The sequence below is a fragment of the Grampus griseus genome, assembly GCF_964374135.1.
Source record: "Grampus griseus genome assembly, chromosome: 2".
NCBI lineage: Eukaryota > Metazoa > Chordata > Mammalia > Artiodactyla > Delphinidae > Grampus > Grampus griseus.
In genome coordinates this window covers 116661460-116675262 of record NC_139018.1, presented here as the reverse complement: position 1 = coordinate 116675262, position 13803 = coordinate 116661460, and the positions used below count along the sequence as shown (strand labels likewise).

The window sequence follows — 13803 nt, the reverse complement described above, 5'->3', positions numbered from 1 at the left end:
CCACTTCACCTTCCCAACTCCCTCTGCTCTCAGAGAAGAGGCATCACATAGGCAAGGAGGCTGACCTCAGCTCGCAGCTGCGCACTGATACTTTCAACACGATTCAGCAAACCCTGAGCACCCACTATCCACCGGGTGGGGCGTCAGAGGTCACTAAGACCCAGCCCCTTCCTCTGAGGATTTGCCTTGCCTCCTCCTCCCCTTAACCAGGCTGGGAGGTCCCCAAGGAGAGGGTCTACCTGCCCAGCACCTGGCACTCCCTCTCCATCTGAGCCCTCCGTGGTTTGTGGAAGGCTGCAGGCGCTGGCACACAGGGCCTCGCCTGGCTCACCCGAGACTCTGCCCTTTCATGACGTTGAGAGCCAAGAATTCTTCCAGATGAGCTGCCTCATCTATTAGCCTGTGGCTTGTGCAGGGCCAGGGGCACCTGGCCTGAGTGGGTCAAGAGGGCAGAGCCCTGCTGTCCGGGCTGTCACCTCCAGTTCCCTTCGGCTCCTCGCCAGGGGGGGAGTGGGACAGGGAGGGGCTGCCTGGGAACACGCACAGCTCTCTTCACACCTGATTTCTTCCCAACACGAGCCCGCTCATGTTTGTTCTGAGATAGAGTCAAGAATGGCAAAGAAAATGTGTGTGAGGGGGAAAGGGGAACAAGGGGAACAAGAGATGTGGAGTGCGTGGTTGCGGGTGGGGGGAGGGGCGGGGAGAAGGTGGGGCACCTGAAAAATGTGGAGGGGAAGGGAAAAGATGCCAGTTATGCTGCCAAACTTGTATTTCCTCCTCCCCTCTCTCCCGGGGGTCACTGGCAGCCTGGCCTGAGGCAGCTCTGGCCCCTCACTGAGCCTCCGGAAAGGAGGTGCTGTCTTTCTCCCAGATGGTGAGGCACTGGGGTGAAGGGCGAGCCCTTTAATTGAGACAGATCAAAAGGCAGGAGGGGACGGGGAAGACGCGGCAGCTGTCCCTCAAGGCCTCCTGCTCCTCCTTGAACAACTGCTTCTCCTCTTTGCTAGAGAACAGGGCACGCCTGAGGAAACTGCAGGTCCCCTGCAAAATGACTTCAGCTTTGGTGAACTGAGACCTCTGTGGCCACCAAAGCCTCAGGTGGCTCTTTGGCCTCTAGATCCTTCTGGGGGCCAGGGGGGCAGAACCTGGAGGGGCTCCACCCCAGTCCCCGGGACGTAAACGGGCCCTCGAATGGAGCCGGGGTTTGGTGCCTGGGCCCGGCACTCACCCCTGCCATTGATCCTGATCTTCATGGGCAGCTGCCGTGCCATGCTGAAGAAGTTGCGCTGGAAGGCCTGCTGCACCAGGCGCTGCTCCTCCTCTGACAGCCTGGACGCCTTCTTCTCAGGGGGCTCCCCCGATTCCAGCCGCTCCCGCAGCTGCTCCAGCGTGGCCGTCCGGGTACCGGCCTGCTGGCTGGCCAAGGTCACAGGCACAGCCAGGCGATTTGGCACGGGCACGGTTGTCACTGGGACTCCATCACCTGACAACGGCACCAGAGCTGGACCCAACCCATAACCCACCCTCCCACCTGGGTCTTGGACCCAGGGAACTTGGCGCCCTTCCTCCCTGCCCTTCCTCCTCACAAGGGCCCTGCAGACCTTTCCTGAGAGTGGTTGCTGGGGATATCCGAGGGCCACTGGCATTGGTGCCACTGCCGGAGCCCAGCCCGAGGATGGGGAAGCGGATCTTGGGTGGGGAGAGGAGGGCAGGGGCCCCAGCGGCAGCGGCAGAGGCAGCAGCGGGCGAGTAGCCAAAGAGGGAGGAGCTGTAGCTGGGCCGGCGGCCCTCCCTCCGGTTGCCATCAATGGCTGCCTGGAGCTCGGCCGGGGAGCTCAAGGCTTTCTTCTCGCACTCGTAGGCATAGAGATACTTCATATACCTGGAGGGAAGGAAGGAAGGAAGCCAGAGTCATCCAAAACGTGGCACAAGTTTAAGTCGATGGGCCTCTGGAAGCAGGCTCTGTGGGGCAGGCTCTGTCCTCTAGGACAAAGGAGCACAACCTGGTGCATGTGATGGAAGAGGAACCTCCCGGACAGCGAAGCCCCACCCCAGGCCCTCTAACTGCTACCCAATTCTAAACGCAGCTCGAAGTGGAGGCACGGTTCATTAGGGAAATAGATACTTTCGCTAACGTTTCATGTTTTTGTGGCGCCTTTCTAGTGTCCTGGGAGAAATGAGAAATGCCATGTTTTGCAATGTCTTTCTGGCTCCTTGATCTCCTAACCATTCTGAGTCAGGCTGGTCAGACAGGAGCAATTCTTCCCACTGTGTGTGGACCTAGAAGTGATGTCCCTCTTTGTGTCAGATGCCCCAAGAAGCAATTCGCTACCCAAGAACCTTGGGAGAAGGACTGCTATGCTGGATATTGCTCTGTTCCCAACTTCTCCTGGAACAGTTTCAACAAGGCCTTAACATGTCACCTAACCTATGTATGGCTGATCTTTCCGTATTTTTCACAGAACAACGTCCAGAGTTCTGAAAGAACAGATTCCCCTCTGGCCCTCATTCGCCAGTGCTCCTCCTGTTCTCACTGCTTCTATCACCCTTATAATTAACTCAAATGGGTAGAAAAACAGGTCGCCGATCCCAGTGGGATCCCAGTGCCTGCCTTCCTCTGGGTCCGCTGTTGCTGGGCAAGCTGAGTGTCAGGTAGGAAGGGCCAGGCTTAGGGTAGGGGCGCTGTGTGGGAGATGACGTCCTGGAAAAAGCGTGAATTTCAGAGACAGAAGCCCAGGCGTGACTCTTCAGCCTGACCACTTACTAGCTGGTATGGCTCTGACCAAACGATCTAACCTCTGAGACTTAGTTCTTGTTGTCTGGGAAACAGGGACAAAAACCTCTTGACGGGGTTGTTGGTGAGGTTTGAATGAAACAGAACAGTGAAGCAGCAGCACACAGGAGATGCTTGGGAAGGGGCGCTCTCAGGATGACTTAGGTTAGGGAGGGATTCATCTCAGAAAGCTCCAGGCCCTTTCAGGAATTCCGCCCATCTTGTTCACTATACAGTGGAATTTCCTTCCTTCCTCTCCTCTAGGTTAAAGCATCCCCTTTCTCCAGCCTTAGCTTCCTTTCCCCAAGGCTCTGGCCACTCACTGGGTCCTCAGGGTGAAGGCGGCGCTGGTGATGGACGTGGGCAGGTTCAGGCCTTTGGTGATCTCCCTCCAGATCTTCTTGTTGATGATCTCCACCAGGCCCCCCTTCTCCGTCACCAGCTTATACAGCATATACAGGTCCAGGATCTGCTTGGCCATGATGGGGATTCGGTTGATGGGGGTCCCTGTGATTGTGCAAAGAGAGAAACAGAGGGTTGTGTCATTACCATGCAGAGAAAGAAGACATCTGTGGATGCCCGCCCTTTTGCTGAGTTGGAAATATGTTCATAAATCTGCTTGCAAGTATAATTTGACTCGAACTCTCAAAGCCTGGAAGCTACCAGACTAGCTGCCAGTTCTCCTTGGGAAGAACAGAAAGATACGTCCAACTCACAGGCTGTGTGGCCTTGGGTAAAACACACAGCCTCCCTGGGTCTGTTTCCCGCCTGTAAATAAGAGGGCCAGACTAAATGACTTCAAAGATTTTTTTTTTTTTTGCTAGCAGTATGATTCCAGATTCTTTCCTAATGATTTGGCAACTCAGTCCTCTGGAGCCTTCAGAAGCTGTTCAGCTGCCTCCTCAGGGAAGTCTTTCCCTGACTCCCAAGACAGGTGAGGTCCTGCCCCATTGTCCACCTGGAGAGCTTCCTTGGCTTCTCTTCTGCAGCTCTCAGTGCAGTTTATAACCGTGTTTTTATTTGCATACTGCCTGTTTTCTCTTCATCTCTTCTCCTGCTACAGGGCAGAGAAATGGTTTTTTCTCTCCTGTGTACCCACCATGTCAAAGGAGCTGCTGGGCACACAGGTCTCCAGGGGGATGAAAAGCCACTCCACAATTCACTCCAACCCCTCCCTGGCCTCTGAAAGAGGGAGGGTCAGAGCCGCTTCCGCCCACTGGCCCCGAAGGGAAGTGAGAGGAGCCAGGGACTTGATTAGGAAACCTGGCACCGAGCAGGAAGGCCCACTAATGAGCACCGGGGGACGGCAGGGAGGGCGGGGCCAGGCTCCTTTCTCGGCGGCTGGGATGCTCGTCAGGAGGCGTGATGGATGACTGTCATTTGGCAGCCTCGGGATTAATGATCTGGAGGTCAGAGGGGAGAATTCCAGCAGGAAGGGTCACCGTCCAGGGCAGGGTATGAGACTTGTTGCCTTTTGATGGCAAGTCCTTCTACTGTACATAGGCTGCTCCTCCTGTGCCGCGGCCGCCCCCCCCCACCCCAGGCTTGTTGAGGTCTCACTGCCTGCCTGGTGGAGTTACGCCAGCTTGATTAGAGAAGGGCTGTTTGTTTCAGCTCCTCCTGCTTCTTTCCCCTCAAGGAATGGCATTTTTCTTCTCAGCTCTAGATCACTGGCCTCACCAACTCTTTTATAGGGTAATTCAAGCCAGAGTGGAGTGAAGGGTGCCACGTTTATGAGGAGGAAGTAGCGTGAGCACGAACACGTGGCACTGCTATGGTGGGACCGGGTCTCTTTTCTCAGTGTGGGGAGGGAGCTAGAGGTCTTGAAGACCTTTGTATTGACCGGCTAGTCTTTGGAGGGTCAAGGACAAAGGGGCCATAGAGTTAAGTTCAAAGATTCAATGGTAAAATATCAGAGGACTGCTGGCACGACAGCTCGCGCGCTGGTTAACTACTTCTCCCTGTGCTGTTCCGGACAGTAGACCTTATTCCTGTCATAAGCACAGGAGTCTCATGCAGCAGAACTGGTCTCCTGGCAGGACAGGGCTAAGGTCTCCCTTCTTCGCAGGCCTGTCTGCCCGAGCACGCTCATGGCCTTGGCGAGTTCATACCCTCAGGGCATCACCTGGAGAGTCTGGGAGGACCACTCCCAAGGCCCCCTCACACAAGTCCCCAAAGCTCTCAATTCCAGAAGCTTCCAGAACATCTTTACACATGTGACCTGTTCACTTCCAGGTCAGATGTTCACAGTGAGCTCAGCTTCATCCCCTAGGCCAGCTCCCTTTTCCCATCACTTCCTCTTCTTCCAGCAGCACCATCATTCTTTGAGGTCTTGGGTAGGAACCTCCGAGGCAGCAATGGCTCCTCTCCCTCCTCTCTCACCCACCTTTAGGCTGTCGGGAGGCTCACCGATTACTGCTTTGAGGCCCCTCTCAAAGCCATCTTCCTCTCCGGCCCTCAGCCACCACCCTGGGCCAGGCCCTTGCTGGCTCACCATCAGATGCCCCCAGCAGCTTTGAATCCACGTGATCAACCTGCACGCTGCTGCCAGACCATCTAATGAAAACACCACGTTCACGCCATTACTCGCTTCCTAGTTAAAAAACCCACAATGACTCTTATTGCCAACCCAGCCCACCTCACAGGTTCAATCTCATGACTCGGGTTCCCCAACACTCCTTAGAAGATTACGTACGATGTATTTTAAGCATGTCCCAACAACTCACTCTCACTCCAATCAGTTGGGTCTTCTCACCCTCACCCCTAAAGCCAAGCTCCTCTCTCCTCTACTTTTTGTTTTTACTGTCCCTCCTCATCAAGCCTAAAATGACCTGTCTGCGCTCAAGTCCTCTCTACACTGGCCTTCAACGTTCACTCCCTCCAGGAAGAATTTTCCAACTACCCCAGTTCACATGGATTTCTTTCCTCTCAGAATTTCTATTATAATCACTACAAGTTCAGCAAATAGTTACACTTGTTTCACATATGTTCGTCTGGTATCCCAGGAGGACTGTAAGCTCAATGAAGGCAGGAATTGTTTTTCCTTCATCATGTCTTGAATATTAGAATGTTTAATAAGCTAAACTACCATGCAGATTAAACCAACCAACCAACCAACCTGCTTCTCAGAGTCAAAGCAACCAGCTCTGTGTTAACCCAACTGGGAATATTAAACGCATTTCCTTTCTTCCTGCTGTGGTGTGCCCACCAGGGTCTGTCACTAACTCGAAGTGTCTAATTGCTGACAGCCCTGAACAGAAGTCACCCTCTCCTCTCAGGTCCTGGCAGGTTCATTAGGGGGGTCACGACCCTTATTAAACAGACTGGGGAACCGAGGCCCAGAGTGGTTAAGCCCTTTGTGTCTGAGTCCTACAATAAGAGGACTGGCAGCACAGGAATGGATGGAGAGCTGGGGATTTTGAGAAGGTAAAGAAACCATGACTTCATTCAGTGGGGCCAAAGAGAAGGGGAGACAGGTGTTAAAGAGGGCAAGGGGGCTGGGTTTGTGATGCCCACAGAACAGGCGTGGCTGAGTGAGTGACCGTCAAGCAGGGCATGTCCAGCCGGGGGAGTGCTGTCCTTCAGAACTGTCACCTTGGAGAGCCAGCTACCACTCCGTTTGTGAAGAGCTTTCAGAGTTTACACTATTTTCATTTGATTCTCTCCAAGGGTGGTAAATCTTCATATGTAAAGGATGTGTTTTACTTTTAGAAATGGTCATTCATGGAAACAAGCCAGGAAAATAGGATGAAGTGACCAGGCTGTTTATACTGATTTTGTGTGAAGATGAGGTGTGGCCATAAACCACGACAGATTATCTAGTGTGGCTCAAACTGCCTCTGAAGGCAGCTCCCCAGAGAGGAATTATAGATTTGCTCAGAGTAGTCACTAGACTAAATGGCTAGTCATTTGAGATGGCTTCTTTCAAAGACAACAATGTCATAGATGTAGAAATTTCATTAAAAATTAGCCTTTTTTATAGTCACACAGAGAGTGGCTGCATTAGGCTGGGAACTGCTCAGGGGCAAGGGAAACAGGTAGATACTGGACCTGAGAAGACAAGGAAGGAGCAAAGTGGCATTTCAAATCCCCAGAGTGACCTCTTCTCAGCACCGCTGGAGAGAAAACACAGGCCAGAGCTGCTCCGCAATCCAGCCCCACTCTGAGCACGTGGGGGGTCATAGCTTCTCTCACCAGGGCCCCTATGGCCTGGCCGGGCACGCCGGTTCCAGGATCAGTGGGTAAGGGGAATGGGCATTTTCTTCCTCATGGTTGGCCCTCCACGAAACTGCTAAAAGTAGCTCCCAGTGCAGGCGGGCCCCTCAGTACCCTCAGAAACAAAGCTGAAGCTATTCTGAGACCCAGCTCTACATGACATCATGGTTTTCTCACGTTATGCAGCCAATCCAGACACAAAACCTGCCTTGGCTTCCATTCTTTTGACAACTAAGAGAGAGGCAGGATCCTCAGGCTGGTCTCTCTCTGCAGTCTGCCCTGTGCTTAGTGGGCCTGGTAGCCACCTCCCTTGTCCCAAGGAGACTCAACTATGAAGAGAAGGGGAGAAGGCCTTTTAGCTGAGTTTCCCTACCTGAACAAGAAAGAAAACCAATACATCACGCTGGGGGTGGGGATGGGGGGGATCGACAATACTCAGGCCTCAGTTTCCCTGTCAGTCTGAAGCAAGGGATTTGCTCCCAGATGACGTCCAGTTCTAAAGTCCTGTGAGTCTATGAATAAAAACTTAAAAACAAAAATTGATAGTTTGGTGGTGGTGGTGGTGGTGTGATGAATTGGGAGATTGGGATGGACATATATACACCAATATGTATAAAATGGACAACTAATAAGAACCTGCTGTATACAAAATTTAAATTAAATTAAATTAAAAAAAATGGATAGTTGTGACTATGACCAAGGGAGGTAACTTGATTTTAGGAGCTTGCCTGAATTACGAAATAATGTTGCCAGGTGACCCTGAGATGGACGGTTTGGGATCTTCTCCAATGAAGGGCGCCTGTGTGGCTCAGGACCAGGTCTGTGAAGTTCAAGTCCATAAGCAATGGTTCTTTCTCTAGCATTGTGGGGAAGTGGGGGAGTCTCTGGCCTATTCTCTGGGCTGGATTACATCTTCCTCTAAAGAGGCTCTTCACCTGAGAGGGGACAGGCCTCAGTCCACAATAAATGCAAATGCAACCTGCAGAGAACCAGGAAGGAGGCCAGCAGCCACTGCAGGGAGCTCTTGGTGGGTCACCAGTGTCGCCCCTGCAGGAGGCCGAATCTCCGCCCCCATCACACCTCCCAGAGGGGGCGGGAGCACCTGATGGGGAAGCCTGTGGACTGTCAGTCACTGCTATCAAAGCAGGAGCTAGGATTGAGGGTAATTAATCATGCTCCCTCTGACAGCAATCCAGGGCCTTATCTGTACCCCAAGAAATGCCACTGGTCTCCAGTTCCCTCCTCAATAAAGGAGACTGACAGTTCCAACAAAGAGGCCCCTTATCAGATTTCAGCGGGGGAGCCTGAGGCAGCCCGAGGGAGATGTGGAAAAGGCTTTTATGAGGCCGGGACCCAGCGAAGCTGTGGGGGCTCCTGGGGCTTTAACCCTTGGAGGTGGGAATGCCGCTGGGCACTGGCGCTCGCAGGCCAAAGCCGGGATCGCGAGCTTTCAGCGAAGATGGAGCTGAACAAAACCTGCTCCCTGGCACTTGGCTCGTCTTCGTCTGCCCAGCACTCAGACCGTGGAGACAGAGCTTAGTGGGGGTGAGGGCAGAGTGGGGAGATAGCCTCCTCTGGCACTAAAGACAAAGATGGGAGATGGCAGGAATGTTGGGGGGAGGGCCACTTCCTCCCCACCACAGAGAATGGGCACATTCCAGTCAAGACCAGAAGCAATCAGGGGGCAGGGACCCAAGACAGAGTCGCATGGCTGCCTTCCTGCCTACTGGTCAGGGGTGAGGGCCCAGGACCCAGGGCGTGGCCCTGCCAAGGACCCTCGCTGCTTTTTCCTGACTTTGAACAAGATCATTAATCATTTCCATAGCCTGTCAAGAGAGCTGGGCGGCTGACCAGGGAGCCTAGAAGAGTTAAGTCCCGCGTTAAGCAGGGAATGTGCATAGGCAGACAGGCAGGCAGGCCTCCTGCTTATTCCTCTGCATATTAATTCCCGCCCTGCTCCAGTCCTGCTCCCCAGCAACAAGCAGAGGAATGACTGGTGATTTTTTTTCCCCCTGACTTGTTCACGTAGAAAATACCTCCCACCGGGAAACTGGGCAGCAGGCTCTGGTGGTGTGCCATGCAGTGAGTAGATGACTGTTCCACAGGTCAGGGCAGAGACAAGGATGCGCAAATATCCTAATACCAACACGTATGCTTCAGCCCTCACCTCCGATTTCCCACTGAGGGGGGTGTCTAACTGACAGAGCCTAGTGCACTAATCTTAAGTATACAGCCCACCAGATCTTCACTGCTGTGCATACCCCTGTATCCATTCCTCAGATCAAAATACAGAACATTTCCAGCACCCAGAAAACTCTTCCATTACCATTCCCAATCACTATCCATCCCCTATCCCCCCGCCCCGACAGGAGGTAACTATTATCCTGACATGTATCACTATAGGTGACTTTCTTGAACTTTACATAAATGGAAGAATGCAGTATACAGTCTTCTGTGTCTGGCTTCTTTTGTTGCACGTTAGGCCTGTGAGAGTCATCCCAGTTGGGTACAGCAACAATTCATCCTTTGTTATCGCTGTGTGGTATTCCACTACAGGACTATGCCAACATTTAGTCATACATTCTACTACCAATGGAAATTTGAGTTCTTTCCACTCTTTGGCTATAATGAATGGTGTTGCTACGAAAATTCTCGCATGTGTCTTTCAGTGAACATAAGCTCTCATTTCTCCTGGGGATACACCTAGAAGGGAAACTGCTGGGTAATAGGGTTGGCATATGTTTAGCTTTAGTAAATATTACCAAACAGATTTCCAGTGGTTATGCCCATTTATATTCCCACCAGCAATGCATGGGAGTTCTGGAGGCACCGAACCTGAGAGGCTAATTTTAAACCCATTACCCTTCTTGATACTCTAGTTCAGACTAATTGCTTTAGGTGAAGTTCAACAGTATGTGCAGTGTTGTACTCTACTATGGCCAATAATAAAATAAAATTATGGTTATGGCTGTGCTGTTTCCTTCCATAAAAACTACATTCAGAGAAGTAGGCTAAGGAGTTAGAAGGAGGTGGACCGTCGGGTCATCTCTGCTTCGCCTGCCGCTGGTCAACAGACCTGGCCCGAGTCTCCAGGAGAGGGGGTGGAAGGCTGGCCGGGGAGAGGTGCAACAACTCAGGGGTGTTCTGGCCTGAGCACTGCATGGGTGTCTGAGCTTCCATTGCCAATCCATGCCCCTCCCTCTCAAGACCTAGTAGATTTTCCCACAGTGTAACTGGGTCAAACTCTCCCTTCAAACTTTCCCTACGCCAACCTTAGGACGATTTATTGAATATTGGCTCACCTTGGAAAAAAGGAGGCAAAACTATCAACCCCATTTTACGAAGTGCTAGAAGTACCAATAAATGACCTTGAAGGGGAAGAGGTTGAATTTAAAGACAAAAGTGAGCTATTCAAATTAATCACACCTTTCAAAAACCAGGGGCCCTTCTCATTATCATGGATAACTGGGTAGTTATAAGGTATTTAAATGACTATTAAAAGTGGGGGGGAAAAAAACCCCAGTACTTGAACAGCGGTTGGATCACCTGGGGAGAGAAAAGGATCTGGCCTAAGACAAAGATTTGCATTTTGGACTTTCATTTGTGGGTAAAGTTAGAATATGAAGCCCCGAAGCCTATTTTATCTGACAAAGACAAACATATTTTAGTCTATCAGGAAGAGTGGCCATGGCACAGACCATTTACAGCAAGATACAAAGAATATACAAGAAACTCCCTCCACCAAAAGGCAAAGCAATATATGTCACGAACATTTCCTTGCCTGAGATGGATAGATAAGCACACAACAGAAGGAAAAACACTCAAATTGCACTTCGAGGCAGACCAAGCCCTTTTCCCACAGTAAATTCTTTGTATATACACATCAAAAACAGATCCAACAATCCATTTGGGAAAACCAAGGTCAGTTTGCAGCCCTGAACAGAACTGGTGGGGGAGGGACGGCAGTTCTCCGGTGAGGTCTTGACAAAACTTGTCTTCCACATGACCAAGCAGGTCCTTAGCCTGGTGTGCCGAGCTGGGACGGGGGCTGGAGGGGAGATCCTTGCTTGTGGGCACTCCGGGTGTGCGCAAGATGCTACCGTTAGGGCTTCTGTCTCCCGTGCCCCCAACCCCAACCTGCCTTGACAGATGGCAGCTTCTGTGCCAGCCACTGTGAATTGTCACATCTGCCCTTCCCTGAGAGATAAGCCGCCTTACCCTGAGATGAAGACTCTTCTTGCATGAAGAGTTCTACCTCGTGTTAATCAGTTAGATGCTGTCAGACCCTACTGGAGACCGACCTGTGGAGGCGGGCCACTGTCTCTGGGGCTCAGAAGGCTGAAGGAGAGATGAGGCTTGTCCGCTGCCCCAGCGGGAGGTGATGGAGCTGCTGGTGCCAGGGGCCAAGTTTCTCAAGGGCAGTGCAGGCGAGGAGAAAAAGTCCTGGCCTGGGGATTAGGAGACCAAGTGCTAAAGTGGCTCTGTAGCCTCAGGTGAGTCATTTAACGTGCGGGCTGATTCTTCATGGCTAACGTGATAACCTGTGCTCTCTCCACCCCACGGAGCTGGAGCTGTGGGGAGCAGCAGATCAGATAGTGGGTTGAAAGGGTTCTGTAAAGAACATGGGGTAACAATAATAAAATTAAGAGCAAAATCATCTCCCTCCTCTTTGATGAAACCACACTTCCGTTTCACTGCCTGGGGAACAAGAGAACAAGCTCTTCTTCCTTAGTGATGAAGGAAGAATGGAACTGTTTACAAGCCTTTGCTTATGAGACTTCCAAACTAGCACCACCCCCTCTCCGTACCCCCTGGAAAATCTACCAGGGAATGATACTTCAGGAATCACCCACCGTGAGTTAAATTAGACAAAGAATTTTATTTACAAATGTTTGGCTTTGTTTTTTGAACAAAGAAAGGTGTGTGTGTGTGTGTTTTACACACACACACACACACACAAACGTGCACGTATGTGCGTGCACGTGCACATGGCAAAAGGTGAGGGAAAAGAGGCATGGGTGTTCTGAGATCTAACCCATCTTTCTACAGAAACATTTGTCGGGGAAGCACAATCAAAGGAAATTTGTTTAATTCAGTTTGGCTTCAGTCAGCCAAAGGAACACATGATTCACCAAGGAAAGGAGTGAAGCATTTGGTTCTGGGGGTCCCTGGTGTAGTTTTTACACAATTATTTTGACAGAAAATTGCTCAAGGGGCTTTTCTTCTATTTTGATTATTGAGGGTGGCTCATTATCTGTTTTGTAGCTCAACAGACACAATCAGGGATACATAACACAGAACAGAGAACTTGGAAGAAACTTCCAGATTGACTCTAACTGAACCTGCGCATTTTATAGATAAGGAAACTGTGGCCCCCAGAAGAGGAAGGATTTGCTCAGGATCGTGGAGAAGGGTGGGATGTTAGCACTGGCTTCACACTCCTCAGTCCAGAGCTCTTTCCCCCTCCGCATGCCTCCCGACAGGCTGCAGCAGCCGTTCCTGAGGCAGGCAGGACACAGGGAGCCCGACTGGGCACTGCCTCGGCCTCTTCTCAGGCGCCTTCTGGGCCGGGTTGTTCTGCTGGTGGGGGAGGGGTCACGAGGTGCAAGTCACCCGGTCTGGCCTAGAAACCAAGGTGCCTCGAGCTGAAAGGCCCATCTGCTGCAGTCAATTCACCCAAACATGTTAACAAGCCAGAGAGACCCAGCACAAAGCAGTGGTTACGGCTGGGCCCCTCTCCCACTGGACAGCTGTTTTATCACCTGCAGCTGCAGTCATTTGGGGCCGCCTCTGTGTCCTGCCACCCTTGGAGCCCGGTCCACTTCCTCTGCAGTGGAGCCTTCCACGTCAAAGCTGCCCAGCCCACTCACAGCTCAGGTGGGCGTCACCGGGCCTTTCAAACTCAGGTTGCTTTCAGTGGTTCCTTTGAAATCTACTGCTTATCCTTCATATTAGCTCTGGAGGATGAGTTGCTGACCCACTGCCAGGGTCTATGAGGCTTCTCCTTGCACCCAGCCAGCTAACAAGATTGGGCTCCTGAGTGTCCCAGACACTCCAATTTGGGAGTGACAAACAAGTCACAAATGTCCGGGGGCCCTTGGTCTCCCCATTCTGTGAAGAGTAAAGACAGCAAGCTTCCCATGGTTAGAAGCGCAAACTGCTCCCAGTCCCCTTGAACTGCCCATTCTAATTTAGACCATCAACCATGAGTTTTCCAGGGAGGAGAACACTGTGATTTTAAAGGGAACAACCTCCACAGTCTCCCTGCCTCAGCCTTCCCTCTTCAGCCCAACTATACACTGTTTGCCACAGCAAACCTCCTGAAAGCACAGCTCTGGCGCTACTTCTCATATGTTAACTTCAATAACTCAGCTATGTCACAGACAGGAGTGCTAACTTCTTGGCCAAACACGGCTCTTCACAGTCTGGTGCCAGCTGATTCATCCAGGCCACAGACAAGGGTTCTTTCAGCCGTGCCTGGACCACGTACACCACGCATGCCCCGCGTTTCTGCCTCCACTCTCCCTATGCTGGAGCTACAGCAACTCTCAGGTCCCTACGCTCCAGCCTAGGATGGGGCCCCAGCACCCATCCCTTTGGCACTCAGCCACGGACGGGGAGTTCATCCTATTGCCCGACCGGGCCCTGCCGCCCTCAACGTTGCTACCTGAGTGGAGATAAGATGATTTCCCTGAAGAGCTTCTCTGCAGAGGAAATTTTTGATCTTCACCTTCTTTCCTATCCTTCTATTGCCATAGTGGGTTGAAAGGGTTCTGTAAAGTACCCCATATCAGGGGGACAGTTTTGTCCCCCAG

The 13803-nt window shown here is 51.8% G+C and overlaps 1 protein-coding gene across 1 annotated transcript in view; it reads right to left on the bottom strand.

Moving 5' to 3' along the window:
* The window catches only part of ARID3B (AT-rich interaction domain 3B), a 51558-nt gene that overhangs the window by 3235 nt on the left and 34520 nt on the right, over positions 1–13803 (bottom strand). The window contains exons 5-7 of the mRNA XM_082648818.1: positions 3097–3280; positions 1602–1882; positions 1229–1483 (exon numbers count right to left, since the gene is read on the bottom strand). Of these exons, the coding sequence (XP_082504944.1) occupies positions 1229–1483; positions 1602–1882; positions 3097–3280 (720 nt within the window). The remainder of the gene's footprint in view (positions 1–1228; positions 1484–1601; positions 1883–3096; positions 3281–13803) is intronic.